General features: G+C 42.4%; 3 protein-coding genes across 8 annotated transcripts; 2 read left to right on the top strand and 1 right to left on the bottom strand.

Annotated features, from left to right (window-relative positions):
- Positions 1-383: 383 nt before the first annotated feature.
- kdm2ba (lysine (K)-specific demethylase 2Ba) lies at positions 384-12312 on the top strand. Of its 3 annotated transcripts, none has more exons than XM_072388297.1 (10): positions 384-541; positions 3486-3707; positions 3936-4079; positions 5030-5118; positions 5766-6051; positions 6163-6980; positions 7122-7285; positions 7389-7550; positions 8652-8870; positions 11091-12312. In XM_072388297.1, the coding sequence occupies exons 1-10, from the start codon at positions 488-490 to the stop codon at positions 11270-11272; spliced, it is 2340 nt and encodes a 779-aa protein (XP_072244398.1). In that variant the 5' UTR covers positions 384-487; the 3' UTR covers positions 11273-12312. The 3 variants fall into 3 exon arrangements, with proteins under 3 accessions (XP_072244398.1, XP_072244399.1, XP_072244397.1); XM_072388298.1 differs by having other exon boundaries at positions 3483-3707; positions 5030-5116; positions 5773-6051; XM_072388296.1 differs by having other exon boundaries at positions 3483-3707.
- Positions 12313-12533: 221 nt separating this feature from the next.
- rnf34a (ring finger protein 34a) lies at positions 12534-18864 on the bottom strand. Of its 4 annotated transcripts, none has more exons than XM_072388301.1 (8): positions 18709-18864; positions 17923-18208; positions 16407-16793; positions 15805-15867; positions 15294-15495; positions 15111-15140; positions 14867-14908; positions 12534-14278 (listed from the first exon to the last, which is right to left on the bottom strand). In XM_072388301.1, the coding sequence occupies exons 2-8, from the start codon at positions 18148-18150 to the stop codon at positions 14091-14093; spliced, it is 1140 nt and encodes a 379-aa protein (XP_072244402.1). In that variant the 5' UTR covers positions 18151-18208; positions 18709-18864; the 3' UTR covers positions 12534-14090. The 4 variants fall into 4 exon arrangements, with proteins under 4 accessions (XP_072244402.1, XP_072244403.1, XP_072244404.1 ...); XM_072388302.1 differs by having other exon boundaries at positions 17923-18141; XM_072388303.1 differs by having other exon boundaries at positions 17923-18137.
- A 4845-nt stretch (positions 18865-23709) lies between these two features.
- cunh5orf34 (chromosome unknown C5orf34 homolog) lies at positions 23710-26615 on the top strand. The gene is made up of 11 exons (XM_072387015.1): positions 23710-23963; positions 24091-24180; positions 24260-24492; positions 24569-24850; positions 24930-25022; positions 25383-25503; positions 25599-25690; positions 25775-25844; positions 25961-26058; positions 26149-26195; positions 26331-26615. The coding sequence occupies exons 1-11, from the start codon at positions 23763-23765 to the stop codon at positions 26507-26509; spliced, it is 1506 nt and encodes a 501-aa protein (XP_072243116.1). The 5' UTR covers positions 23710-23762; the 3' UTR covers positions 26510-26615.
- The last annotated feature ends 1012 nt before the right edge of the window (positions 26616-27627 follow it).

Genomic DNA, 27627 nt, shown 5'->3' with positions numbered 1-27627 from the left:
CATTTTAAAAATGTAATTATCAAGACACACACACAAATAGAAGCAAAGACGGACGTGTGTGGGAGTGAAAACTCTTGTTTTACCTGCCTGTCTTCACTTCCTGTACATTTGATGCTGCATTCAGTTACACAAGAATAGTCGTTACTAACCATGCCTGGTTATGTGAAGGACATTTTTAAAAGTTGTAATCAGCGCCAAAATAGTAAAATCGTTTGTAATTTTCTTAATTTTATGTATATACATCAACCACATATTTGTAAAAGCTGTTGTTGTCGTCTTTACGCTATACGACTGCTTAGTTACTGCCAATGTGATTGCAGTAAGTGAGAGTTAGCGTTTCCTATGGGTCCTGAACAGAGCACCATGGACATAGCCAGCAGCTGCTGTGAATGTGCTTGTGTACTGAGAAGGAGGGGGTGAGCTGAGCTGGAGGCTTGATCAGCCATGTTAGTTTCGTCTGCTGTTCACAAACGATGAGAGAAGAGTCATGGCCTTGTCAATGAGCGGAGACGATGAGGAATATGAGTCAGAGTCTGAACAGGTACGAACCTCTACCCTTCATTAAGTGACCTCCATTTGTCTGTGAGTATTTTGACAACGGTTGGTTTGAGAGGGAAAAGCCGTTTGTTAACGTTTTTCTCTGGTAGCTTCAGGTCAACGTTACACCCGCTCTTCCCTGTGTTTGTGGTGGTCAGGTTGAAAGGAGGAAGGTGTTCTTTAAACACTCTTCTTCAGTCTTCAGGTCGTAAAGACTCATACGCCTAACGAAATGTATTTTTTTCCGTGTGTAAAGTAGATTTTTTTTGGGGAGGGGGGGTATCCCTTTAACGCACCGCGTACTCTCCTCCTTGGCTTCTCTATCAGGTTAGCCTCTACTGACCCACTTTGTACTGACCACCTCTTAATACTCAGCAGCTTCATCCAGTCATGATTAAAATAATTTTGTTGGGACCTGAAACCTCCATATTCCCCGCCAGGAAGGTGTAAGACCCCTTCCCCTCCATTTTTGTAGCGGGTGAAGCTGTGATTTCCTCGTGTTCGCCAACCTGCCATACTGAAAATGATCTTCTTGATCAATTTCCTCATACTTCCGAACTTGTCCCACCACTCTGCGCCTTTAAGAAGGCTTTAGACAAAATGTTGTTGAGGCTGGGACTATGGAGGGGGGGATGGGGAGAGGGAACAATGAAGTGGCTCTACTTCTGTGGCTCGGTGGTCCAGAGGTTCCCAAACTGGGGTGAAGAGCTCCCCTCAAAACACTGGTGATGGGGTTGATAATCGCAGTGTTTCGTTTACCCGTTTTGTGCGATTAAACATTGCAGTGTTAGTAACTCTAGTCCGATAATAACTGCAACATAATGTGGCTCCTAAGAAAAAAGTTTTCGTCTATGGACAGATGTGTGTGTTTACTGGGGTCAGCAGTATAACTGCTGTCTAACACGCCTTATGGGATGCATTGCACAAGCACCCATTAGAGACTTGGCCCTCCCAATTCAGGAGAAATGTGAGCAGTGCTGATGTAAGGGCATGATCTCTGCGCTGGCACAGTGTTTATATCTACAACACCCACTAACGGTACCTCATCAAAGATGACATTTTTTGAAGACTTCTGTTCAGACACATGGTCTCCACTGCAGCACAAGCTGTTATGAGAACCATTCAGATGATGAGGCTTGTGACTTCCTCCCACTGTAGTCCATGCTGAAGCTGAGTCAGAGGACTGCGCTCAGCGTACATGCCATGTTTTTGTTCACATGCCTCAGCAACCAATCCCAAATTCCTGACATATTATTGCAGCGTTACAGTAAAGAAAAGTCAGCCTATACGGTCATTTCTTTGGGCACCATGCTCTGCAGAGCTGTTTCCATCAGTTTACCACCTGTCTGAGCCCCCCTTCTGCTTCTGCTACGGTTTATCTCAAAATGCTCATCCGTGCATGTTTTATTAGCTCCATTTCAATGATATTAACTTCATAGCTGCTGTTACAATGTGAAAGTTGGGTCTGAAATGCTGTGTGACAGTCACAGCCATCCATTTAGCAGCTGCCCACCTTTACCGCTCAGTGTTTTCTGACCATGTTTTAGCAGTAGTCAGATGTGTTATCTATTGCTGTGAAAAAACGTACATTTTTAAGGAAACGGTTGTCCATATGATATCAGACTTCTTAGAAGTGAAGTTGGTATGAGGAAGAGTTAAAATAAGAAGAGCAATGTCAGTGGGGTTTGTTGTTGTGTTGCTATTTATGCTCTCCTTGAAATTTCTGTCACAGTCAACGCATTCAGAACTGGTTTCTCCTCTTTTTTTTTTTTTTTTTAGAGTATCGGTCAGATTGTAGTTGACCCGGAGTGTCCTGTCGTCTTCCGGTTGCGTTTTTTACGTGTTTTATGCCTGTCCATAGAAGCACAAGCAACCATTTGCAGAAGATGGAATCAACTTCTGTTTGTATGCCAATAAGAATATTTTCCAAATTCAGATCTGGTGCCAGCTGATTAAGGAGCTCCATTCATCTGTAGTATGTGGGCTGTTTATTATTAGGACAGTAACAATGAATGATTACAGGAAAATGTTCACAGCACCAAAGAAAACCATAACCACCTCCTGTGAGCTTATTTTTATCCATCTCTCCCCCTCCTCACACAGTCCCCACCAGTAAGGCAAACGTGTTGCCAAGGTTACCTCTCTTGCTGAAACAAGAACAACTGTGATGGTCTATGATTCGTCTTATTTTCTCCTGCTTTATTGTCCTAACATGGCAACAGGGAAGAGATTGAACACTATGAGATTCACAATTTGATTATTGATAATTCAGTTACCTGTTGATGTTATGAGTGAAAATGAATCGCCTGCTTTTCTGACTATTGTTTGATTATTTCTCAAATGCAACATCAGTCACTGGTTCCAGCCCCCCCCCCGTTGAGACACTCAGCTGGTATTCGCTGATTTACTATACCTTACTGGCTTTACTCTTTATTTTGACTATTTAAAAAAAATTAGCACTGCAATTATTACTGGATTTGATAACCTATTCTGAATCTTTTGATTCTCTGATTTGTGGTGTTCAAGTGAATCTTTTTTTTTTCTTTCTTTCTTTTTTTTTTTTTTTTGAAGGATTTACTTCACAGTCAAAACAGTTGTTAAATAATAATCAGCAGCTTACCTCACATAGTTACAGCCCAGATGCTTGATAGAGATGTTTACAGACAGAAATAATGGCAGACAAATTCTAATTTTCTGGCATTGGCATCATTTAGATATATCAGCCGGTGTATATGTCTCTAGCAGATAGTGTTGGGGAGTCAAACCTTGTCTTGTAAGTACGTAGCTAGTTTGTGAAATACATTTTTGGAACGATAATAAACCATGACCTCATTGCTTTGGGCTTGTACATTGTACTTGGGCTGTGTTTCTAAATTCTGTCTAATTAAACTGCAGAAAATGTGCTTTCTTTCCTCAGTTAACCGCTTTAACCATTTGTCTTCCAGCAGCGGGCAGCCAACCGGCCAAAGCCTAAGATGGGGACATCGTCAGCTGTTAAGCTGCCGTCCAACCGCAGTTCGTCTGGAGCCAGACGCAGGAGGACACGCTGTCGAAAGTGTGAAGCGTGCCTCCGGACCGAATGTGGAGAGTGTCACTTCTGTAAGGACATGAAGAAGTTTGGTGGACCAGGGCGCATGAAGCAGTCCTGCATTATGCGCCAGTGCATTGCGGTGAGTCGGAAGTACAGGATCGCAGAAGTTCAGAAAATTTCGACAAGGCAGCATAACACAAGAGAATTAATTTGCCACTTTTGTCAGTAAAGCTTATTATTTTTAACACACTGCAAGCCTCTCTTGAAATAACCTGATGTCTGCGCTCCTTCTGCTGAGAGAGCAAAGGGCTCATTTTATCAACCACTTTTAATTCTTCTTTTCTTGTTTCGTTCTTCGCCCATGCAGCCCGTCTTGCCCCACACAGCAGTGTGTGTGGTGTGTAAAGAGGCAGGCAAGGAGGACACGCTGGAGGATGAGGAGGACAAGTTCAACTTCATGCTAATGGAGTGCTCTATCTGCAATGAGATCGTCCATCCGAACTGTCTCAAGGTACTGGGAGCCAGACTCGGAGCAGTCGAGCAACTCCACCTCAGTCAAGTCAATCACATGATGTTTTGGGTAGAGTAGAGTACCAGGAATTCCAGATTCCCATGAATCATTGTATTATGAGGGAGTGACTCACTCAGTTGCACTGGAGTCAGTGAAGTTCATTTGTGGAGGAAATGGTGTTTATTAAACACACCGATGCAGTTCCTGACTTTGTGTGACTCAACCGTGACATCATGATTTTACTAAAGCTGTCTGGAATTAGACTTCAGCGGTCCTTCAGCTGTCCTTCAGACAATTCACCAAATGAAGAATAAAAAAAACAATGAAGCAGCACACACCCACACATCAAACCAGTTTTTAAAGCCTGCTCTAAATGTTTTGCATGCAGCAGCTAAGGATTACAACGTAATCAATGTCAGGTACCTTGGACAACATATAATTGCAAAAATGGCTTTACAGTGGCAGCATTTATTTTTTTTCATGTACAGTTACACATTGTAACTGAAGGGAAGTAAGTTGTTCCAGGCATCTGGAGGAACTTCCTGTCCCTGTCTGGTGTGTCTTTGTAATCCATGAAACTCTATCATGCTGAGATCAAAGCTCTGAGGGCCGCGCTGTCTGTTCCAGGACTCACTTTGTCTGTGAAGATGGTTCTTTATTGCTCTTGCTCTTTGGTTGTTTTCAACGTTTAACGTAAGGAACTTCATACAGCAGTTTAGGTTTTAAGTTGAGTAGAGATATTTATCTGTCTGCACTTCCCTGTTTTATAGTCTCTGAAGCAAGAGTTAAACTGTGCTGACTGGCCTAACAAGTGCCAGCTGATCACAACAGTCGCTTTCATTTCCCTTGTTTTGTTTGTGTTAAGCACACGGTCTGTAGGACTTCGTTAAAGCTTGTTTATTTTTGGGGGGGGGCTTGAAATCCTGCTTATGTTCCTGTGTCTTTGACAGGTGAGTGATGCCTCCGGAGTGGTGAACGATGAACTCCCCAACTGCTGGGAATGTCCTAAATGCAACCACGCAGGAAAGAGTGGAAAAGTGAGTACAAATATGTGTGAGTGAAAGGCAAGGCAAGTTATGTGTGGCACACAATTCGTACGCAAGGCAATTCAAAGTGCTTTACAGCTGCATAAAATCAGAAGAAGGCAAATAAAATAATTCCATAAATATAAAAAATAATCATTAATTAAATTAAAAGTGAAGAGTGCAGATAAAATACTTTCAGTTGTCATATGCACAGCTACATAGAGCTGTTTTCAGCCTGGATTTAAACATTGTCAGAGGTTGAGGCCTGTCTCACATCTCCGAAAGGATTTACATTAATGCACAGCTCGCAAAGTGATTGTTGGTAAATTTCAGAAAATGATTAATGAACGACAGGGGAATTAGCACTGAAGGGTTTTGGTAATGGGGTTGTTTTCCTCTTTCATTGTTGCTTTCAGCTTTAGTTTTTTTTATGTGATGATCAGTTTGTCACTTCCTGTTTATACTGCTCTTGTTTGAGAAAGTCAGTCACACTTGAGTGTGTTAGCCACAGAAGCAGGAAACCACTGACTTCTAATATGTTTTGGTTGAGGGATGAGCTTATTAAACCTTAGGGTACACTTAAAGGTACATGGTTGATGCTTTTTCTCGTTACCTTAGGCTAAAGGTATAAAGTTGTCTTGCAATTGTTGTCCCCTTTGGTACTGAAGCAAAAAAGGGGTCCCGGGTTTAAGTACGCCTCCAACCTCCCTGGCTCATTGCTGAGGGAACAGAAGCCTGTGAAGGAGGAGGGGGAGGTTTCCTCTGCGACCAAAAGGAGACCAGACAGAGATGAGACACCCCGGTACAGACCTGAGGAGGCTCTCCACCGACAGCCACCGCTGCTGTCCCCCGTCAACCTGCCACGGCCCAGGCCTGAAGACAAACTAAGGAAGAAGAGGAAGCTGTTTGAAGAGGAGGAGGAGGACGATCTCGGTGTGAGGAAGAAGGTTTGTGACTTATTTTTTCTAAACATTGTTGAATGAAGTGTTTGGAGCCGATTGTAACTGAACTGAAACCAAAGTGATGTAAGTAATTCTTACAACATTTCTATCCTCCAGGAAAAGACAGATGAGCCTTATTTTTCCAAACTTCTGCACCAAATCAAAACGGAAGAGGATGATGAGGATGTGTATGAGGAAGACGACGAAGAGGGAAGGGAGCCCCACATCCGAAACATTGTAGATCGGAAAGGACGGTTTGGAGACGCTGAAGAGGAAGGAGATTACAAGGACTCCAAGAATGACACTTTGAATCCCTCCATTAAAACGCCGGTTGCAGACAGCGATCAGTCCTACTGCAGCTCTCCTCAGGCCGGACCCAGCAGCGAGGGCGGAAGTGAGACACAGGAGAGGGGGCCTCGTCCAAAAGCTCGCCGTAAGCGGCGTTTACCAAACAGAGAGCTGAGCCGAGAACTGAGCAAAGCACTGAACCAGGAAATCCAGAAGACGGAGGACTGCCTGGCCAACGAGAACCGACAGCCCCTCAAGGTGGAGCCGGAGACCGAAAACGAGGAGCCCAAGAGCCTTTTCCGCAACGGTAATGAGCTTGGCGATCAGAGGCCTCACTTCAAGACCAAAGAGATGAACGGGACCCCCTGGGAGCTGCGCCACTTCTACCCGAGTCAGATCACTCCACTGGGCTTCAACCGGAGCACCCCGACCACCCGGCCAGTGCCTCCACGCTCCCCTCCCAAGTGTGTCCAAATGGAGCGCCATGTCATTCGGCCCCCTCCGATAAGCCCGCCTCCTGACAGACTGCCGCTGAAGGACGGTAAAGCACATGTCGTACAGCGTGAGGTCTGGATGAAGATATTTCGCTACCTCACGCACCAGGAGCTGTGTGTCTGCATGAGAGTTTGCAAGACGTGGAACCGATGGTAAATGCACAGCATTCACTTTAAATGGCACCATCACATTCTTATGTAGAAACCCTTGAGGTGTAAGCAGGCATTTTGTGCTTGTTGAGTGCTCTGCTTTAACATGAGTGATTGGTCACACAAATCTTTCTCTCTGGCAAGGTGTTGTGATAAGAGACTTTGGACCAAGATCGATCTGAATCGCTGCACCTCCATCACCCCTCTCATGCTAAGCGGGATTATCCGCAGACAGCCGGTGTCCTTGGACCTCAGCTGGACCAACATTTCCAAAAAACAACTAAGCTGGCTTATTAATAGATTGCCAGGTATTTTACTATGAGTAACTTGTGATCTAATGATGAGGAACAGTTGTTTTCTCTGTTTGACTTGTGCTGCGTTGGTATTTCAAAATGCTGCTCTAACTTTCAGGTTTGCGAGTGTTGAAGCTGTCGGGCTGTTCCTGGGCTGCTGTATCTGCACTCTGCACCTCCAGCTGCCCTCTGCTGCGCACCATGGATGTGCAGTGGGTGGAGGGACTCAAAGATCCACAGATGAGGGACCTCCTCTCACCACCCACAGACAACAGACCAGGTACAACACAGATCAACGCCTCAATTTGGGTTTGGGGGAGCTGGCCTGGGAGAAACTGGCTGTCTGAGCGTATTAACTGGAGTGAAATGCAGAAGTGGAGAATGCACAAGTTAAAGCGAAGGCTAAAGGAAGTTAGTGGCAGACAAGAGGTGTTCACGGTGAGGGGACCTTGAGCACAGGAGGATGATCTGCTAATTAAAAATGCTGAGTGCTCAGAAATCTTCGAGAGAAAACCGATCGTTTTCCACTCCATGGCAGCATATTGTGAGCACACAGTAAAACACTTTGATGCATAGAATTAGTCCTCTGTCTCAGCATTATGTTGTTGTTTAGGTTCTGAGTTTTTCAGCACCCACTGACTCCTTCCAGGAGCCTACATAGACGGTCTTTCTGCTTCAGAACTTTAAAGACTCCTGTAAATCCTGCTGGAATCTCACAGTACTTCTGGCCCTTTCTGCTGGGGTTTGGCGGTTCGAAAGCAGAGTCATAAGCGGGAAGGATAATGGTCCCAAAAATGAAGCTGTTGATTTGACTCGTACAAAAATCAGACTGTCCACAGGGATTTGTTATGATTTGGAACGTGGGGACCACCAGCGGCTCCCTTTACCTCTGAAAACCCATCTTGCTCCTGACGGCTGCTGTTTCCACTATGTTGGATAGATGTAAATGTGAGTGAGGGAAGCAGAATTAAATGTAGCTTATTTTAGAATTACTGTAAACTATGAATAAATTAAGGGTTTAAAGATGGGTTTAGATTTCTTCTTAATTTAAAACAGATTTTAAGCACAAGTGCAGCAGAATTGAAAGGTAAACCATGATTTAAGCTAATTTAAGTTTTTATTTTGTTGGTGCTCCCTAACCTTAGTTATTACTAATACATTGATGGTGGACAAGTCATATTTGTGCACGTTTCTCGCTCCAGTTTATCCTCCAAATCACTTCTCATAGTTCACAGTTGAGAAAAAGACGTTTTTAGACTTAGTTTCTGTGACTAAAATGTAAAGAAACGCTTATTGCAAGTAAGGACATCATGTTAAGGATGTTTTTAGGCTTCTCAGACCCACATAAACAAATCAGTTGTGCTCTGTGACCAACCAACAGGTCAGCTGGATAACCGCTGCAAGCTGCGTAATGTGGAGGACCTGCGGCTGGCGGGGCTCGACATCACGGACACGTCCTTACGTCTCATCAGTCGACAGATGCCTTTGCTGTCCAGGCTGGACCTGAGCTACTGCAACCACATCAACGACCAGTCTGTCAACCTCCTGACAGCAGCCGGGACCACGACCAGAGACTCCCTCACAGACATCAACCTCTCAGGTGAGACCAGGGGCCTGAGGAGGGACACGGTGTCGGTTCCAGCGGTTTGTGTGACACCGCTGTAAAGTGCTACAGCAGGGAGCCTGAACAGGGGTGTTGACTTGCCATATTTGTGGAATTTTTAGTTTTTGTAGTTGATATTTGTAATATTTTTCTCGAACAAGAAAGTTTATGAAAACAATAAAACGGTTTAATTTTTTTTTTTTTTTTTTTGTACTTTTAAAAAAAAATTAAATGTTTTATTTATAACTGATAACATAAAAAATGTCTCACAAAATTCAACTTTTTCAACAATATTTTGTATTGCTGTGAAAGATTAGCAAAAAGAGGCTTAGCTGTTTCACTTACTTACTGTTTGGAAGCCACTGGATACTCAGACAGGAGGTTGCTTCTCTTTTAGTTACTGCGTGACTAAAGTGTTGCTGTTGTAACTGAAGGAAAATGCTTTTCTTAAAGCCCTTAAAGCACCGCAGCACATTACGCTGCAGTTGCTCGGTTATTTAAAGGAGCAGTGTGTAATAATTATGATTTATTAACAGAAATATAATACATATAACTATGTTGTTATTGCTATATAGTCACCCTATTAAACGAGTCGTTACGTTTTTATTACTTTTAGATTTAGCCTTTTTATTTACATAAATCGCGGTCCGCTCTACACAAAGGCTTAGCCGGAAGGACACCACTTGTGTTGCCATATTGGTTACAGTGGCCTAGAAGGGACAAAGGGTGGCGCAAGTGCGATTTGTCGCTATTTTGCAGACGAAGAAGCCGGATGTGACGTTGTAGAAGGAGACGAGGAAGCGGTCGAAACATATTTTGGAAGTTATCTGAATAGACATGGCGGACCACACTTACTGTTCTGCAAAATGAACCTCTAAAGACCACGAGGCGTCATCAAAGAAATGAAAACATGACGAGTCCAAAGGGATTAGAGACAGAAGACGGAGGTCGCTGATGGGGCTTTAAAAGTTGCCTCTTTTCTGCTAGAAAGGTGATTCAGCTCAGTGTTACTACTGTAACTGATAAATGTTGTTTGGTGGCTGAAGCCCGTGCATGTTATGGAGATCATCTTCAACCCTCTCCTCCTCTTCACATGAGGCAACGTCTGTGTTCGTCCTGCCTCTCCCTCGCCTCGCCTCGCCCTGCCTGCTCCAGCAGCTCTGCCTCCTCGTCCTCTCCCTCTTACCTCCGTCTCCCATTCCGGTGTTACACTCTGCGAATGGTGAGAAAAACATGTTGCCTGCTAATGCTGTCAGACTAAATACAGACAGCCTTTAGCCCAATATTAGCTTTTATTACCACGCAGGTCCACTAATATAATGCAGAACTTACAGTGACACTCACTGTAAGTTATCTTTTCAAAGAATATCTACCCAAATGTAACATCTATTTATAATTTATAACCTCAGAACTTGAAGGTGGTTTCACAGAATCTAGCGAATACAGTTCAAACGCACTCGGAAATCACAGAATCTGCCGAACAGTACAACTTACACACTGCCCCTTTAAATGCTGTAGGCTGTACTTTGAAGATCCAAGCAATAACACAGTGACACTAACGGTGAATGTGACAGATGGAAGCTCTATATCTGATCTTCGACTGTGGGAAGTCAAACAAATTTCTTTGGAGGTCCTTCTCTATTGTTTGCAGCTGTGAAAGCTGCCTTTTCCAAATGCAGAAGTTTGCATTGAGCAACTAACTCTGAAGTACAGAGAAGGAAGTCTTGATTTTAGGTCTGTTCCTTATTTTTCTCTGTGGTCAAATTTGTAGTCTAATGACATCGATTGTAGCAACAGAAGCAGTTGTTGTGTTAAAGAGCTGCCATCGAGCTTTCTATACACACCTTTTAATTAGGCAGAATGACTAAAGCACCCTTTTATTTGTAGCAGTAAGCTGAAGACGTTCCAGAAAATTCTCACTGTTTCTTGGACTTGGTGAAACTGGCACTGCTGCAGAGTGTTGGCCTCTGATTGTTTTTTTTGTTTGTTTGTTTTTTTTTTAAATTACATTTTGAATGTAAGTGTTGTTGAATATAACTTTACAAATGTATTATTCAATGCAACGTCTCTAAAATGGAAGGCAGTTAAAAGTGAAAGTTGGAGCTTCTTGTCATTCGTAAAGGAGCTTTAAATGGACCATGTGATCCCGCAGGTTTGTTTCGCTGTGGCGCTGTGGTCAAATGCACATCTGATTTGATGTTCTGCGTCTCCTTACAGTTTGCAACCGTGTCACAGACCATTCCCTAAACTTTTTTAAGCGCTGTGGAAACATCTGTCAAATCGACCTTCGATTCTGCAAGCAGGTGACCAAGAAGGCCTGTGAAAGGTTCATCGCAGAGATGTCTGTGAGCGTGCCGTTCAAACTGAAAGAGGACAAACTGCTGCAGAAGACAAGCTAGTTCCCAACAGGACAAAACACTTGACAGACTGTCTTTGCACTTAATGGAACAACAGGACCTCTGTGATTAAGTATCTGAATCCCTCTCGTGAGCTGATGTGAGAGACGCAGTTCTGGGGGGAGGAGTCGGGCTCTACTGTGAGGTGATAAACGTTCACTGGACAGATAACGGGGACGCGGCATGCATGTATTTCTGTTGAGACTGTGCTTTTATAAAGACGTGGTTGTAATTAACTGTTGACTTATTTTTATTCTTTGGAGAGAAAAAAAAAAATAAAAAAATAGTATTTTTGTACAAGTATCATTTCATAAGTTTAGTGTCTCAGGAGCTAAATATCAGAGACTGCACAGCGTGAGGAACAAGAAAATGTCCCCTTGGTTTCGCTGTCGCGGAACTGTGTGCCAAAATCTGCGTTTGACACGGTCGCTTCGGTTGAAAACGAACAAAAAAGAAAAAGCGGCATGTGATGGAACTTAAATATCATAAATAATTTGATTTCTTAGAATGTATTTCAGCAATGATAAAATAGTTAACGGAGTTAATTTTCCTGCTACACCCTAATGTTTTAAACTGTGGAGTGTTTTTGTTTGATGGCAGTTTCATCAATATTTTAACATTAATTTATTGATTTTTCTTTTTCTATTCCACTTTGTATTTATTCATTTATTCAGTAACTTTACATTGGTGTCTTACATAGATGGGTCAGTGAGCGTGAATAATTTCTCAGGGTGCTTCGAGCCTTTTCGCTGCACCTGCTTGCTGGGGTTCAACACCCTGAAGTGAGTCGCAGGAAGTCTGCAGTCACTACGAACCCCAACATCAACTTTCTCTTAATGCAGTCGACCCCACACATCTGCTCCTCTGTAATGGCAACTGATTATGACCCTTAGAGCTATTTGCATACGTTTTCCATACATTAGGTGTTGTATTTGGGTGTTGTGATGTAATCTATCGCCTCAGGTGAATGTGATAATGTTTATATTTGTAAATTAAAAGATGACGTGCTAATATGCATTAAAAGAATTTCATTTGTACAGTCATTGATTCTTTGGAGTTTTTTATTTTTTTTTTTTAAGGCAAGGGTCAAAGGTAGGTCGTCAGAAGTTATTTCCTACTCTGCACGTTATTGGTGGTCTCTCATAAGTCTTCCTTCTTCTAATGGCTTTAAAGCAGTTTAATTGTTCAGCTAAACAGTCATTGCTGCATTATCTTATTTAAAAAGCAAACACTTTATGAAAACAACACAAAAGTAGAGTAAAAGTTCAGTTACAATCTTTAATTACCAAAATAAAAAGTTCCACATTCCCAAATACAAACACCAAACCTTGCACACGATTAAACCCTCGCTAACAGAAAAGTGCAATCTGCTCCGCTACACTTTGACTGTAGAGGACATCTGTAACTGATAGCAGCAATGTTTGTAGTGGGGGCATACGGAGCTGGATTCAGGGGGAGGGGGGGGGGGGTTCTAGACAAGGGAGATATGTAACCAGTGTCATAAAGTTTCATGTCAGGCTCTGGTCCCAGGGGCACAGTGAGCTCAAGCAAACTAATGCAGGTTAAACACAGTTCAAACCACTTGAGGGAAAAAAAAAAAATGCAACCTTGTAAAAATAAACAAACCCCATCTCTGAGACAGTTTAGAAATCTGGTAGCACACAATTCCAATCAAATGGAAAAAAATATAGATATACATCTGATATGGATAAATATATGCAAATGTACATTAGCAACTCATTACCTCTATATACTTTCTATACCACAGGTGTCAGTAACCTTAGTTACATTTTTAATAAGGAGTTCAATACGCGACTCCTTTGTGATCAACTAAAAAGCCTTAAGACATTTCATTCCACTTCCAACGGTAAACCACAAAACTAAAGCATTTAGTCTCAAAATCCATGAGTCAGCTGGAAAACGGGAGGATGGCTGGATGAGTTAGCACCAGTTTTTTGTCCCCACACTTCAGTGCTGAGACGCAACAGAGGTGATTGCGGAGGTTAGCTATTGCTATGACAGACATTGTATGATCATCTGAATGTGTAATGCATCCAAATAAGCACTTATTGTATCACAAAACAATTAATAATGTATCGACTTTGTAATAAAGCAACAGTTTCTTGAAATATAATGGCAGAGCACCTGCTCATTCGTGGGCTATGTAATACCGTTTGACTAAAACCAAGATAGAGGGCTTCTAATTATCTTTTTCTAAGCTTAGGCCAACTCAGGCAAGCATTGAGGAACTAACACACACCTCAGGTGAGTGGTGACGCATTAATGCAGAGTGTGGACAAAGTGCTTTCTGGTCAAACATGCTGAAACAACACTGTCCCCAACACGGTTTAAGGGAAAATAAAGGTGAGAGGCATAAGGGCTTGACCCCATGATTTGGCACCTAGTTTGCTCACCTATTCTCCTCCGTGTTGAGGTTCAGTACGAGTCTGCCCTCATCGTAACTGCCTAACCCAGCAGAGGAGAGCAGCAGCTACGGTTGATAGGCAGATCTGAGGGTGCTGTGTTGAACAATACAACACATGATGTGGGCCACACAGTCTTTGAACTACGTTAGGAAAAACAAAACCGACTTAAGAACAAAGCTAGATAAGAGACATGTCGACAGCACAGTCCTACTCTGCCCACTGATGAAACCACATCTTTGACAAGATTAAAAAAAACTCAGATTTTAGTGTGCAAATAACGTGAGAATATAGGAAATACAAACATCCGCAAAAGTCTTTTGGGGATTCAATGTTCATGAGCTGCATTGTTGAGTTAAGGTACAGTCTCTGTCTGAAGCAAGTGCAGAGGTGCCGCGTTAGGATTTAAAGACGTGCACGGCCCTCACAACATACTGCCTGCAGATCGGGCACTCGTTCATCCTCTTGCCACACTTGGTGCAGGTGACCATGTGACCGCACTCCAGGAGAACGCAGTCGATCGCGGCATCCATGCAGATCCTGCAGAGGTTATCGTCGTGAATGGTCAACGGGCAGTTCTCCCCATCTGCACCATACAGACAAGGACAAAGATGAGCTGAGGAGGGATGTGGACGACCTCTGAAGAAGCTTTAAAGGTGGTGAGGGAAGGAAAAACAAAAAAACAACAGCGTGCATGGAAGTACTCAACAGCTTAATAGCATCAGATACAGAGCACTTTAACAGGGTAAGGTCAGGCTCACAATAGCCTGCAAAATGTCCCTGCCTGTTATGGCTCTGCACCAAAATGTTACTATGACAACTGTATATATGTTTTCAAAGCACTAGAAGCATGCTGCTTGAGAATAAATATAATATAATGAGCTTTACACAATCAAGGTGTGAAGGGATGGGTGAGGGAGCCTGATCTCAAAGTGGATCAAGGTTCCCGGAGCGCGGCATCCAAGTAAAACGTCTAAAATCAACATTCGTTTTCATCCACAGTAAGAACAACTTCAAACCGTCACAGTGAACGCTATTCAACACGACCACATACGGGGATTCCACATAGTAATGGCTGGATAGCAGATGAGGACAATGAATACAGATGTGGTGAAGATGTGATTCTGTTCACACAAATGGAGAGGCGAGTCACAAACAGAACATGTGACCTTACCTCCGAACGCACCATTGCAGATAGGAGGGGGGAAGGCCATCACTTTTATTATGGGAGGAGTAAAGCAAACATGAGACATCTTATCATTTTCCTAACTGAGACACTCAGTCCAAATCACCCTTTTTGTGTTCAAGGCAACACGCTGCAATTGTTTTTATTATTAGCTGTACAAGTCAGTATTGTCAGAAGAAGTTAAGTTTCTACAGTTAACAACAGGATGTGGCATCCAATAGTGGCATCTTACCTGTGGTTACAGTACTGCTCACATTTTCCACTGCAAGAAAAATAAACTCAATTCAGCATTGCTCTTTGCTATGACAAGCTTACTACTGTGTGTTCAGTTTAGAGTCTCTATAATAATGAATAGGGACATATTTGTAAGTGCAAGCACACGGTCTTTACTCAGAGTGGCAAACTTGATACCCACATGACTTCCTGTTCTCCTCCGTCTCTCTGTACAGTCTGCTGACGCGCTCCACCAGCTCCCACTTCTCACAGCACCCTGAATAGTTGACAAAGTTCCGGGCCAGGATCTCCTTGAGCTGCCTGACGGACAGGCCCTCGATGTCCCTCAGACTGGAGATGTCAGAGAGCGATGCTCTGGCACGACGGCGTGTCTGAGGACTCACCTAGAAAACGACAGAAGACATTTTACTTTCTGCCCACGATATCCAAATCAATTCTCCCCTTTTCATCATGATTTAATTGGTAAAAACTGAAAAACACAGCTTTTGTCTTACATGTTTGAGGTGTATTGAAAAACATTAACATTACATTTTCCAACAAGATTTGCTCTGCTTGCACTCTGAGTTGTAGCATAAGCTCATATGAAATGCTGTCAGTCACTATCTCCGTTTATAACTCCACGGAAATGCGTCACCAGTGACCACCAAATGAAAGATTTTCAACAAGAATGTCAAGAAGGAAACAGGGTTCACCTCAGGAGTGTGTTCGCTGGGGTCCAAGTTGAGGAGAGACACTGATGTGGTGTCACCTAAATCCTGCAACAGAACAGCGGGAAACAACATTAGAGAGCACCTCGTGTGTGAGGAAGGCACTGGATCACTGAGGATAAGGATTAGACGCTCCTCAGCCTGCCTATTGATACCTCAGGAACAACAATGCCTTGTACCTTCCATTCATAGAAAAGCTTAATGGTCCATAAGCGGCCAAGAACACGTATTTATAGTGGATCCTGGCGGCTTGACGCTAAGCTCCCCTTTCATTGCTAGTTGTAGCCTTGTTTGTCCCCATTTACTTTGCTTTCTGTCCTGATCCCTTTCTTTTCAGCTGATTTACAAATTGTAGTGAAAACAGGGCGAAAGGATAAACAACATCTCTCTTGAACACTTCTTATCTTTGCCTGTGGTGGCACGCCGAGTGGTTCTCATAGACTTGTATGTAGAACAAACAAGACTGGCCACGTAATGACTCAGAACAAACCCAGAGTCTGGCAGTTCTAGCTCTGTCCCTCAGCAGATAACCGCACAGATCTTGCAGACATGTCAGGTTTCTGGCATGCTTTAAAGGCGTCACTAACCTGATTGGTATCAGAGCTATCACTCCTGCTGAGGGGTTCCTCGTGTGAGGCAGCGAAAGCAGACAGTTCTGAGGCAGACTGTGTGGTGGAAGGAGTTGATGTGTATAGGGACCGCGACTGGAGGCTGGCCGTGTCTGGATCCCCCTCCTCCTCGATGCCTTGGTGACAGAGCACCAGGTCAACCAGGTCTTCCTTTTCCCTGCAGGTATCAGTGGGGATGTTGCGCAGCAGCAAGTACTGCCGCAGGTCCTTCACTCGCAGACGCATGAGCCTCGGCCGCTGAAAAGCTGTGGCCTTCAGCAAATGACAAGTGGTACAAATGCGCAGATTCTCCTGAAGCACGGAGCACAGCGAGCAGAAGCTCTTCTTGCAGTCGGAGCAAATATACTACGGAAGAAAGAGAATGACAAACTGAGGTGATGGAAATGAGGCACTCAGTGGTTTGTGCACACCTTCTGCCACATGCTACGGTTAATAGTCTCATGGCAGACGAACGCTGCTCATTATTATTCAGATTATATGTACATTTTGTACAATATGTAAAGAATCAAACTAGGAACGCATAATAAATCAGATCACTGGAAAGCATATCAACACCAGTAGATCTTTCCTGCATTTCAATCACTCTAATCTGCTCTTCTTCTTCAGCAATGAGACAGGGGGCACTTTCTTTAAAGAGACAAACATCAAACAGTAATAAATGCAAGACATGGGATTTGACTGGCACGTTGAGTGAGAGAAGCAGAAGGTTCAGACAGAATGAGATGCGCTGCACCATACATGAACATGAGCGTAACATATTCCAGCACCAGTCTGTCTGCTGACCTTCGCTTGTTTTTTTCTCCTCACAGATAAATGTAGCCGTCTAAAAAACAGTGAGTAAGTTACGCTCCATTTTACAAACTGGACATTCTATAAAGGGGTTTATGCTTATACAGACTTCATTAATATCACGTTTTATACAAATGACAAATTTGAGGCATGTTCAGCGTCGGATAGTTAAGACAACTCACGCTACAACTTGTGTGCGACCTGACACGGTGTAAAAGATATTTCCATAACACACAGTCTGTTACTTGTGAGTGACACAAAACACAAAAGGTTCATGACATGCTAGATTACTGATTTCAGCTTGGACTGATAAGCGGTAGAGTGCAGCTGTGTCATGGTGAGGCAACCGGAGTAAAGCTTAAATCACAAAGTCACAGTGCTCACCTGCTTTAGCGTTGGTTCAATGCATTTTACACGTGGTTCACAATAATAATAAAAAATAAAAAAAGCGAGAGAGTTCTTTCTAAATAGCCCCAATCGTGGTATTATTTCATATCACAATACATATTGCAGGAAAAAGAGATATTGCGATATTGATTTTTTTTTTAAATTTTGTCCATTTTCACACATTTATCATCTTAAAATAAAGACTTGAACAACAAACTCTGCTGCAACACATGTGCGTTCTCCCTCTCATAAAGTCATGGGATGAGTTGATATGTGCTTGCATCACTCAGACACCTACCTTCCTCCTGAAGACTGAGAAGGCCTGGCCACAGGCCTTGCATACAAGACTGGGACTCCCTGAGGTGGTGGGCGGGTATGTGGAGTATCCCGCACTGGGGGCGAATCTGAAGGGTCCGGCACCGGCGCCAAAACCTGGCTGGTGGCCCCTGACGGCCCCAGTACCCATCACTTCATTCAGCAGACCACAGCATGAAGCCCACATGGACGAGGCCCCTGCCTGACACATTTAGGGTGCTCTCAGTTGGACTGTTTACACTTCAATGTGAACGATGCTGTAGTACATACTGACAACAATTCAAGAAGAAAAAACAGAGGGGAGGGGAGGGAGGGGAGGGGGTGGACGGGCACCATTTTTTCCAATTGGTTACTACAGAGACAACCAACCCCTATGGAGCCCATATTGGGTTGCCAATTATAAATTAAATGACTAAGAATCACAAGAAGTGCTAGTTTAACACAGCAGAGAACACATTGTGAAACAGTCAAAACCCCACCAGAGGCGATAAGCCGTCAAAGGAAATGCAAGAACAACAGAACCCACCAATTAAGTCCCTAAATCATATGCTTAACATCACTTATGTTCGGTTCCAGTCATCATATCTCCTGCCTGTTTGACCTTTATCAGTGTTAGCTTGTACAGGCTACGCTGACTATAAAGCCGTCATCTCTGCCCGGTACAACAGCGACATGAAGCTTACGGTTTATTAGTGGCTAGATAAGCTAGTTACTGCTAGCGAATAGTCCTGAAATTGGTTTATGAGAGATCAAATAACGAAAAATGCACCTTCATTGCAGCTCCGGTTTGGCTACTGATAAAGAGAAGAGTGACGGTGTAGTCATTATAAGGTGTAAAGTGGCTTATTTAGCTGAAGTGCCTGGCCTGGATGCGTCTTGATGCGCTGAGCGGTCGAGTCTACTTATTATTACTGCTGCTGCTGCTGCTTCTACTGCTTCTTCGTTTGAACGTTTAGCGACGATCAGGCGGAGCATCACCGCCTCCTACTGGTAGATTTGCAAACTCTCCAAATAGGTGTCAAACTATTTAGACACTGGCATTTCCTTTGTCACATTTGCAGCTTCTAAAACCCTGTGAGTTTACACATAACACGAAAGCAGATTGTGCTTTTGGAGTCGACTTCTTCAAATGTAAATTTTCTTTCAGTTTCCTCCTGAGAGAGGTCCAGGAAATTCCGTTTTTTTTTATACACATAGCCATCTTTTAAAAGGATTGGCATGCAATGGGGACGCTTAACTTAATCACAAATCAAATGCTCTGAATAAATAACTTTACAGGCAATGACTGCCTCGTGCCTTAAATCTGTGAAAGTTGCTACAGAATATATGTTCTCTTTTGGGATGCTTAGCCAGGCCTTTAAATGCAGCTGCCTTCAGCTATTTGTTTGAGTCTGTCTACCTTTAGATTTGCATTCAGCAAGTGAGGTGAAGCGCTAATGGGTTGGCATTGACTTGGCCACTCCATGCTGTCCATCTGTATTGTGAGGTGTTGTTCGATCAGCTTTGTTGCATTTAAATTAAACTCACCAGACAGAATTCATCTTCGTTTTGTGTCACATCATTAATTAACACCAGTGACCCAGTGCCAGGGGAAGCTATGCATATCAAGTCTGATTTAGCCTTTCTGCTTATGCAACTCATGAACATGTATGTACACTTTAGTTCAGTTTTCTTTATAATACTCTTGAATAATGCCATGCCTAGGTCCTGGGGATTGTCCTTAAATTTAGTAGATATTGTGATGGGCTTTCTTTGACACTAATGTGAAAAAGGTAACCCTATACGTGCAAAAGTAGTCTACATAGAAATACTAATTGAAACTATACAGTAGGAAATGTACACCGGACTAATACGGGGCAGAGTATAATACTGTAGAGTTGAGTTATTGCTAGTTCTGCTGCATTTCATGCAGGAAAGGTTTGATGACCACAGGCAGCAGTGACTGGAGGAATGGGTCTTAATCTGAATGCCCTCCAGTGCTTGACCAGTATGTCATGAAGTGGGTGGAAAACACGGCCAAACATGATACACGATTTTAGACAGCAGTCTAGCAGTTTGTCGAGTCAGCAGCAAGCCCTGCACACAGCAGCAAACAGAACGTCTTCTCAAGGACTTCCATGTTTAGTTTATTGTGTATGTTCACTCTGCTTTCTGGCAGTACTCTGCAGTAACCACATCCCTTTTGTTCGAACTCATTTTTAAAAGCCATATATTGCCATTATTTCAAATTGACGTCTTGTTCCTGCAAATGCTTCGGATTGAATAATTTGCCGACTGACCGTGTTACAACTAAACCACTATTAATCCAACAAAAATAAAACAAGACATTTCATATTTATTTTGAAAAATAATGCATAAACTTTTAGACTGACAGAATATCAAAATAACCAAATAATGTATAGTGTGTTTTTGGTAGATGATTATCTGAACCCATAACACTGATACTCTGCTACATCCCTCTTGATTTGGGGTCACTGACTGCAACATGTGCAGTTTGAATCTCGTTGGAGATGTGGCTTACCATTTGTGTTTTTTTCTTCTGTAAAGAAAGACTATAAATCAAAACTCAATTACACTTGTGATCGTTATCCTCCTAACAGTATTGTTTCTTACTCTTCCCTGCTGGTTTCTGATTCATCAATAAATCATTAGAGCTTTCTCCCATTTTATATTCTAACCTTTTTACATCCTTTTCATTCCAGTTCTCTTTTATGCAATCAGATTTTTTCAGTTTACTTGGATTAGCATTGAAGTTAGCCTTTTTATTATTCCAGGTTTTGTTGTTTTTTTAAAAAAAATAATTACTGTGGTCGTGTGATGGACAGGGTGTACTCAGCCTCTCACCTAGTGGCAGCTGGGATAGGCTCCAGTCCCCTGAGACCCTGATCTGGTTTAAGCTGGTATAGAAAATGGAAGGATGGATGGAAATGATTACATCACAAAGGTCACACTGGATCTATAAGAATAAAGGGAATAACAGTAAAGAATTCTCCAGCTGTATATCTGAGATATTGTAAAACACGTAGCAATTATCATCAAGACAAAAAAATCAAAGAAGCAACTAAAAGTCTTACTTTAGGGGATCTGGGTGCAGCGGTATGCTGTGGGAGGCAATTGTTTGCATGGATTGATTCAATTAGAGGGAAGCTTAATTGTAAATCAACACAAAGTTGATCCTCGTGACCACCCTCATCCTTGGACCTGAGCGCTTCAGGGAGAAATTGTTTAGTTATATAGTTACTCTAGATGGTATTTCTTTGGCTTCTCGTACAACAGTGAGGAACCTTGGAGTTATTTTTGACCAGAATTTATCATTTGACACACATATAAAACTGGTTTCTAGGACTGCCTTCTTTCACCTTCGTAATATTGTTAAAATCAGGAACATCTCAGAGTGATGCAGAAAAACTGCTCCATGCATTTATTACTTCAAGATTGGACTACTGTAATTCTTTATTATTGGGCTGTCCCACATATTCTCTGAAAAGCTTCCAGCTGATCCAAAATGCTGCAGCCAGAGGAGAGATCATATTTCTCTAGTTTTAGCTTCTCTTCATTGGCTCCCTGTTAAATTCAGAATAGAATTTAAGATTCTTCTCCTTACACATAAAGCTCTTAATGACCGAGCTCCATCATATCTTAAAGATCTCATTGTAAGACATTTTCCTAACAGAGCACTTCGCTCCCAAACAGCAGGTTTACTTGTTGTTCCCAGAGTTTCTAAAAGTAGAATGGGAGGTAGAGCCTTCAGTTATCAGGCCCCTCTCTTGTGTAATAAGCTGCCAGTAAATGCCAGGGAAGCAGACACCTTTCCACTTTTAAGACTAGGCTTAAACGAATATGCAACCTAAATGTGACAGCTGTGTAGTGTTAATTTTAGTCTTAACCATGATCTTCTCCTGATATTAACCTATTAGTTTTGGTTTCTAACCGTTACTAATTTGTGTCATTGCCTGAACTTAACCAAGGGAATGACAAATACCATTGAAATACGTCTCAGTATGTAAAACAGGCATCCAACAAAATGTGGTTAATTAAAATGATAGTGTAATTTTAAAATGGAATGCATCATGGATGGGCTGGACGGTGGTGTGATGGTTAGCACCATCACCTCACAGCAAGAGAGCTCCAGGTTCAACTTCCAGCTGGGGCTTTTCCTTGTGTGGAGTTTGCATGTTCACCCCACATGCATGGCTTCCTCCCACTGTCCAAAAACATGCATGTCATCTCACATGTCTGTAAATTGTCCTTAGGAGTGAGTATGAGTGTGGCCCACGGTCCATGTGGCCCTATGATGGACTGGCACCCTGTCCAGGGTGTACCCCACCTCCTGCCCAGTGACTGCTGGGATAGACTCCAGCCTCCCCTCAACCCAACCAACAGATTGAGCAGGTATAGCAGTTGCATACGAATATTTCAAATAGCTTTTTTTTCTCTAATGTATCTAAGATTAAATAACACAATTTCTCAAAAAAACTGAAATGATCAACTTTATTTGTCAATTTACAGTCTGTATCTCTCAGGATACCGTGCCCATTTAGGAGTGTAATTTTATTTTTCTTTCCATTTAATGTGCTGACTTCTAAAACATTTCATCTGCACTTAATAAGCCATTTCCTGTCATGTTTTTGGATGCAAATACAATCATGGATACTATCATCTTTATTCATTTAATTTTATACACCTTTGAACACGAGACACACATCTCTAAATAAATAAACAAAACATATTATTTGTCTTTTTTTTTACAATGCTACCATCTTCACTATGGTACATTATGGTATGTACATTAATGGCAGTGGAAGCTGAGCAAACAGTTGCGTGTATTTTATCCAGTGACAATGCAAAGCCTCACATTGCACGTCTGACACACAAAGGAGGTCTGTCCATCCTGACACATGCTGCATCTGCCTTTCACTGACACAATGTGGTCAATTCTATCATATCTCATGCCATATGCAGCCTTAGGGACCTTTGGCTGTTTGATAAATATTGGTGGTGTGTTTTCTTCATTTCCTTTGGAGGGTTGTCCTCTTTCGTCCTAAAGTCCTTCAGGCACTTGTTTTTCTGACCCAAGACTGTTGCATCATGATGTGGAGAAGCCATGCATTGTTGACAACAATGTCAATCATATGCCAAAATATGCCCAGATATCACCGTGGAGACTTTGTCAGTGTAATTACTCTGTATTACCCTGTTGTCCACATGTAAATCAAAGCTGCCTCTTCCCATGTGTAGTGGGTCTTGATCCTCTTCCATGTTGCAACTCATCAAGCGATTTATGCAAATGGTACAAAGACATTTAATGCCCATGGACTCTTTGAGATGAGTTGTCAGTTGTATCAATGTGAAGTTGACAAAGTAGGCAACACAGCCAGAGGGGTTTCTGATGGTTCTGCAGAGCTGCATAACATTTCCAGAATTACTCTCCACTTCCATTTACAAAGACTAAACATGCTTTAATAAATGTAACATAGTCAGCATTTGCACTTGTTTACGTCGTCATGAATTTAATAGTAGTATACATTTCTTGACAATCTCAGATTCCCCTCTTTACCAACCTATGAGTTCACACTATTTCAGCTGTATATATTCTTATATGAGAGCGGTTGGAGCTGTTTCCAGGCAACAGCGCCCCCTAGAGTTACAGTAAGGCGGCTGTCACAGAATTCTGGGTTGTCTCTCTCGTGCTGAGCGCGCCAAAATCAAACGTCTCCACCTGATGACGTTGGCGTTGCTGTTGCTGTGTTGTATATACTCTATAGCTCTGGCTGTGTTCGGAGTTTGTCAGAGCTTGCAGCTCATCTGAAATGTGCAAATACAATGGAAACCAGCGGTGTTAGTTTAATGATAATGTATGAGGACGAGTCCGTGGATGTTCGTTACAGAAACGGGTCGCAGTTGCAACTGTCACCGTGTGGCTGTGAATTTATGCTGGTTAAAGCCACGGACACCCACGGACATCCTCTGCAGCCCACTGAAAGAGTTCGACAGAGGAGCAGGTTCACTGTTAGCACATACAAGGTACAAACAAAGTTTTTAGTCCCGCTTTGCGCCGCTAGTGTTCGGGCAGTGAAAGGCCCTTTAGCAGAACAGTAACTGGACTGGCAAACCAAAGTCTACCCAACGTTAATGTCACTTTGTTTTCCAGGAGCTGATGCTTGCTGCACTGGCATTCAGGAATAAGTATGCCAGTCGACCATATCTACCAGAGGAACTCCTCCCCTCTGACCACAAGAAGGTGCCAAGAGCTAGTGTCAATCCCTCAGATTATATGTGGACCATAAAATCAGTATGTGTAAATGCATATCTTCTTGCAGCTTTTTTTCAGCATTGAATCTGGTGTTCAGTGGCCTGAGCTGTCCTCCTGCGAGGCTGAGCTCGGACCTGGAGGCGAGGTCATCGTCAGGTCAGAGGATGAAAGAGCCATGTTGTCGCTGTCGCCCTCAGGTGAAGACTTCTGTGTGGAGTTCACGTGCAGCCTCAGTCAGCCTCAAAATCAGCACGAGAAGACCATGAGAGGAAGCAGAACGAAAGATCCAAATAGTTCAAGGTCTTATCCACCTCAGACTGCTCAGGATAAGGTAAGGCCTTGTAATATTTGCATGCTTATATCTCAGGTTTTACAGCAGGTTTATCTCTCCTCAGCCTGAACAGATGTATCAGTCCACCACAGTCATCCAGCATCATTCTTGCTGTGCTGTTGCCCCCACATGGGCCTACCCTCTCTCCTTGGCCCGGCATCACTGGATGACTCATCACCCTCAACATAAAGATGTTGAAGCAGAAGCAGCAAGCAGTTCTATCCAGGTAGACGGGAAGACCATCATATCTGACGTATCTTGTCTGGAAAGAAGGTCACAACTTCCTCAGGCGTTGCCTCTCACATGTCCTTCGCCGCACTGGCATAGGTTAGCAGATTGATAATCATGTTGCATACTCTTAAATCATGTTCCTGTACTGATCCTAACTCCTGCTCTTGCATTTAAGGTGGAAGTTTAAAGACCCCCTGGCCAGAGAGGACGTGTCAGACCTTCCAACAGACCTTGTAAAAATAATTTGGTGTCAAGGAGTCAACTACAGGTAGTCATGCAGCTTTTCAAGTTCTATATGACCTGGAGCAGTGTACAGTGTGAGAAAAATAATGTTTCTGAATATTTGATAATCATAGAAAACAAGACAATTATTATAATTCTTTATTTTCCCCCTCCATGGGTAAATTTGCATAGTTGTTACAGTGAACAAACAGAAATAGACCCTCTAAAGTATAAAATACTAATATACTCAGAATAAGTATAAAAATACAAAAAAGAATAAAAAGAAATTAGCTTATTTCCGTGAACAAAACTAAGCACCTGTAAACTTGTAGGCTCTTTAAGCTGTCTGTGGTCATGGTTTACAGCTCAGCTGTGGCTGCTTTTTGCCTGTACGTCTGCTGCTTAGGATACTGCGTGAAGCGGTCCCAGTCATAGAGATATCCCCTGGAGATGGATCTGTCATCCGGTCTAACGGTGTCCTTAATTCTTATTTTACCCATTACAAACCTCAGCTCCAGTCAGAGCAGGTACATTTCCGTCTTTCATCATAGACATGTTGTAATCTCCAGTTTTTTCTCAAACATTTCTCGAATCTCCTTCATTTATTGGGTCTATCTCACAGGTGAAAGAACTAAGTTACCATTTCCACAGTCTCCCACCTGATGTACTCGGACAGGTGTACTCTGTACGCTCTGTTGTGAGCCGTGCAAGTAGGTAAGATAGCACTTCCTGTCATGCTGTAAGTTTAAGGACTTGGATTTTTTCAGGTCTTCAGTCATCACATAAAACTTTTCACAGGATCCTCGCTTGCTACAACCAGGCCAGGCAGTTACTGAAGCTCCCCGCCACACCCACCTGCTTACGAGAGGTTAAAAGTACTCCCTGCTTATAGTTTTACACCTGTTGATACCTAAAGTATTTATGCAGAATCAAAAGTATTTACCTTTCTCATTTGGCAGCAGTTTTTTATTACTTTCTCTGCAGGAGAAACATTTTTCTGAACCAGAAACGTTTGAAGAAAGTCCATCTGGCTCTGTGCTTGTAGAGCAACACATGAATGTGACGCAGACGGCAGATTGTCGGTAATTTGAATTCTTCTGATAGTTTTGTTTTAAAAGTTGATAGTTACAACGTGAGCAATAATGTGTATTTAACCCCCTATTAAACTTCAGGTCAGACCTTGTTGCTTCAGAACTGAGCAAGATAAAGCGATTCAACTGTATCCTTCAGCACTGACGGATGGATTTTATAAAAGCTGCTGTTTGAATGTGCAAAGTGTTGTTGTGAATGCCAGCAAACTAGCCATATTTATACTGAGGATGACTGTGTGTACTTCTTAACATGCTGTGCCCAGTTCTGCTGGAGAACAGCCACCTTCTTCAAAGTGAGAGCAAACATGTAGACCTGGAAACGAGTTCTGCTGAAGGCGCCCATGAACCAGTATATGAGGACCACATAGCCAAAGCTCTTCAAAGGACCTCCAGAGCCATTCAGGATATTGATGCAGTCATATCAGCAGCCTCGCTGACTTAAAGAAGCTCTTAAGATTAGTTTAAGTGGGAACCTCTGCAGTGTATTTTTCTGTAAACATAGAAAGCTGCATCACTGTACATACACAATAAAGTGATTATGACACATAGATTTTAGTTGTTTTATTTGATATTAGTTGGTTGTATTTAACTGCCACATATACAAACAAAGATGAAGAAAACAAACACATGCAAAGTGTTTTACAGATGCTTTTCATAAACTGTCAATCATAACTCAGATCCTTCCTGTCTGGGTCATTTGGTATAAACCATGGAAACGCGACTCCCTACAGCCATGCAGAGTAGTGGATATAGTGTAGCAATAATACAGTGCTCAGTCAACTTGAAATAGGTCCCAGCATTGCAAGCAGTTTTGATTACTATCAAGTCATAAGTAGCTTTACTTCATTTTTTGTTTGTTTTATTTAATTAACTTAATGGGTTTATATAAGGTCACAACTCAAACAAGTAGTCGTGTGGTGCCACGTGCCTCAAGTGTAGCAAATGTATAAAAGAGGACAGGCACTGTGCAGACTGACAACCGACCTGCCAGCTCATTTTATTAGTGTCTCATTAGAGTAGATCAGACAAATTAATCTTTTGGGACGATGGCTCAGTGCCAAAACCATTGAAATTTGCAATTTGACCAGCAAATATTCACAAACTATTCCCCCAATTTTGTCACAATATGTGTTTCTTATGTATGGGTGCCTCTTAGTGGTTGATATTGGTATTGCAGCCTTAATATGCTGCTGCCATTTTAGTTTTACCAGAGAAACCATCATCTTGTACGATGTGAATTCAAGCCAATACCTCTTTCATTCTTTCTTTTCTTTCGCAGAAAATGAGCAAATGTTGGTGACATCCTGTCAATTATCTTTATTTAAAAACTTTGAACATACAACCTGTAAAACCGAACTGACTATCAATATATTTTCCTCCAGTTTTTGGATCAGAATCACTTTCTTACTTATAAATATGGATTTACTATGTAGGTAAATATTTCAGTTGTCTAAATTTTTCTTCAGAATATTTACACTATAGGCACAAATCCCCTATAAGTTTGGATCAGCTTGAAATCATGAGACACACTCCCGTATGATGACATTGATTCCCACAATC

Source organism: Leuresthes tenuis, unplaced genomic scaffold, assembly GCF_036924035.1.
Source record: "Leuresthes tenuis unplaced genomic scaffold, fLeuTen1.0.hap1 SCAF_6, whole genome shotgun sequence".
Taxonomy (NCBI): domain Eukaryota; kingdom Metazoa; phylum Chordata; class Actinopteri; order Atheriniformes; family Atherinopsidae; genus Leuresthes; species Leuresthes tenuis.
Note: the sequence above shows the minus strand (reverse complement) of the source record. Positions and strands in the feature narration are given on the sequence as shown.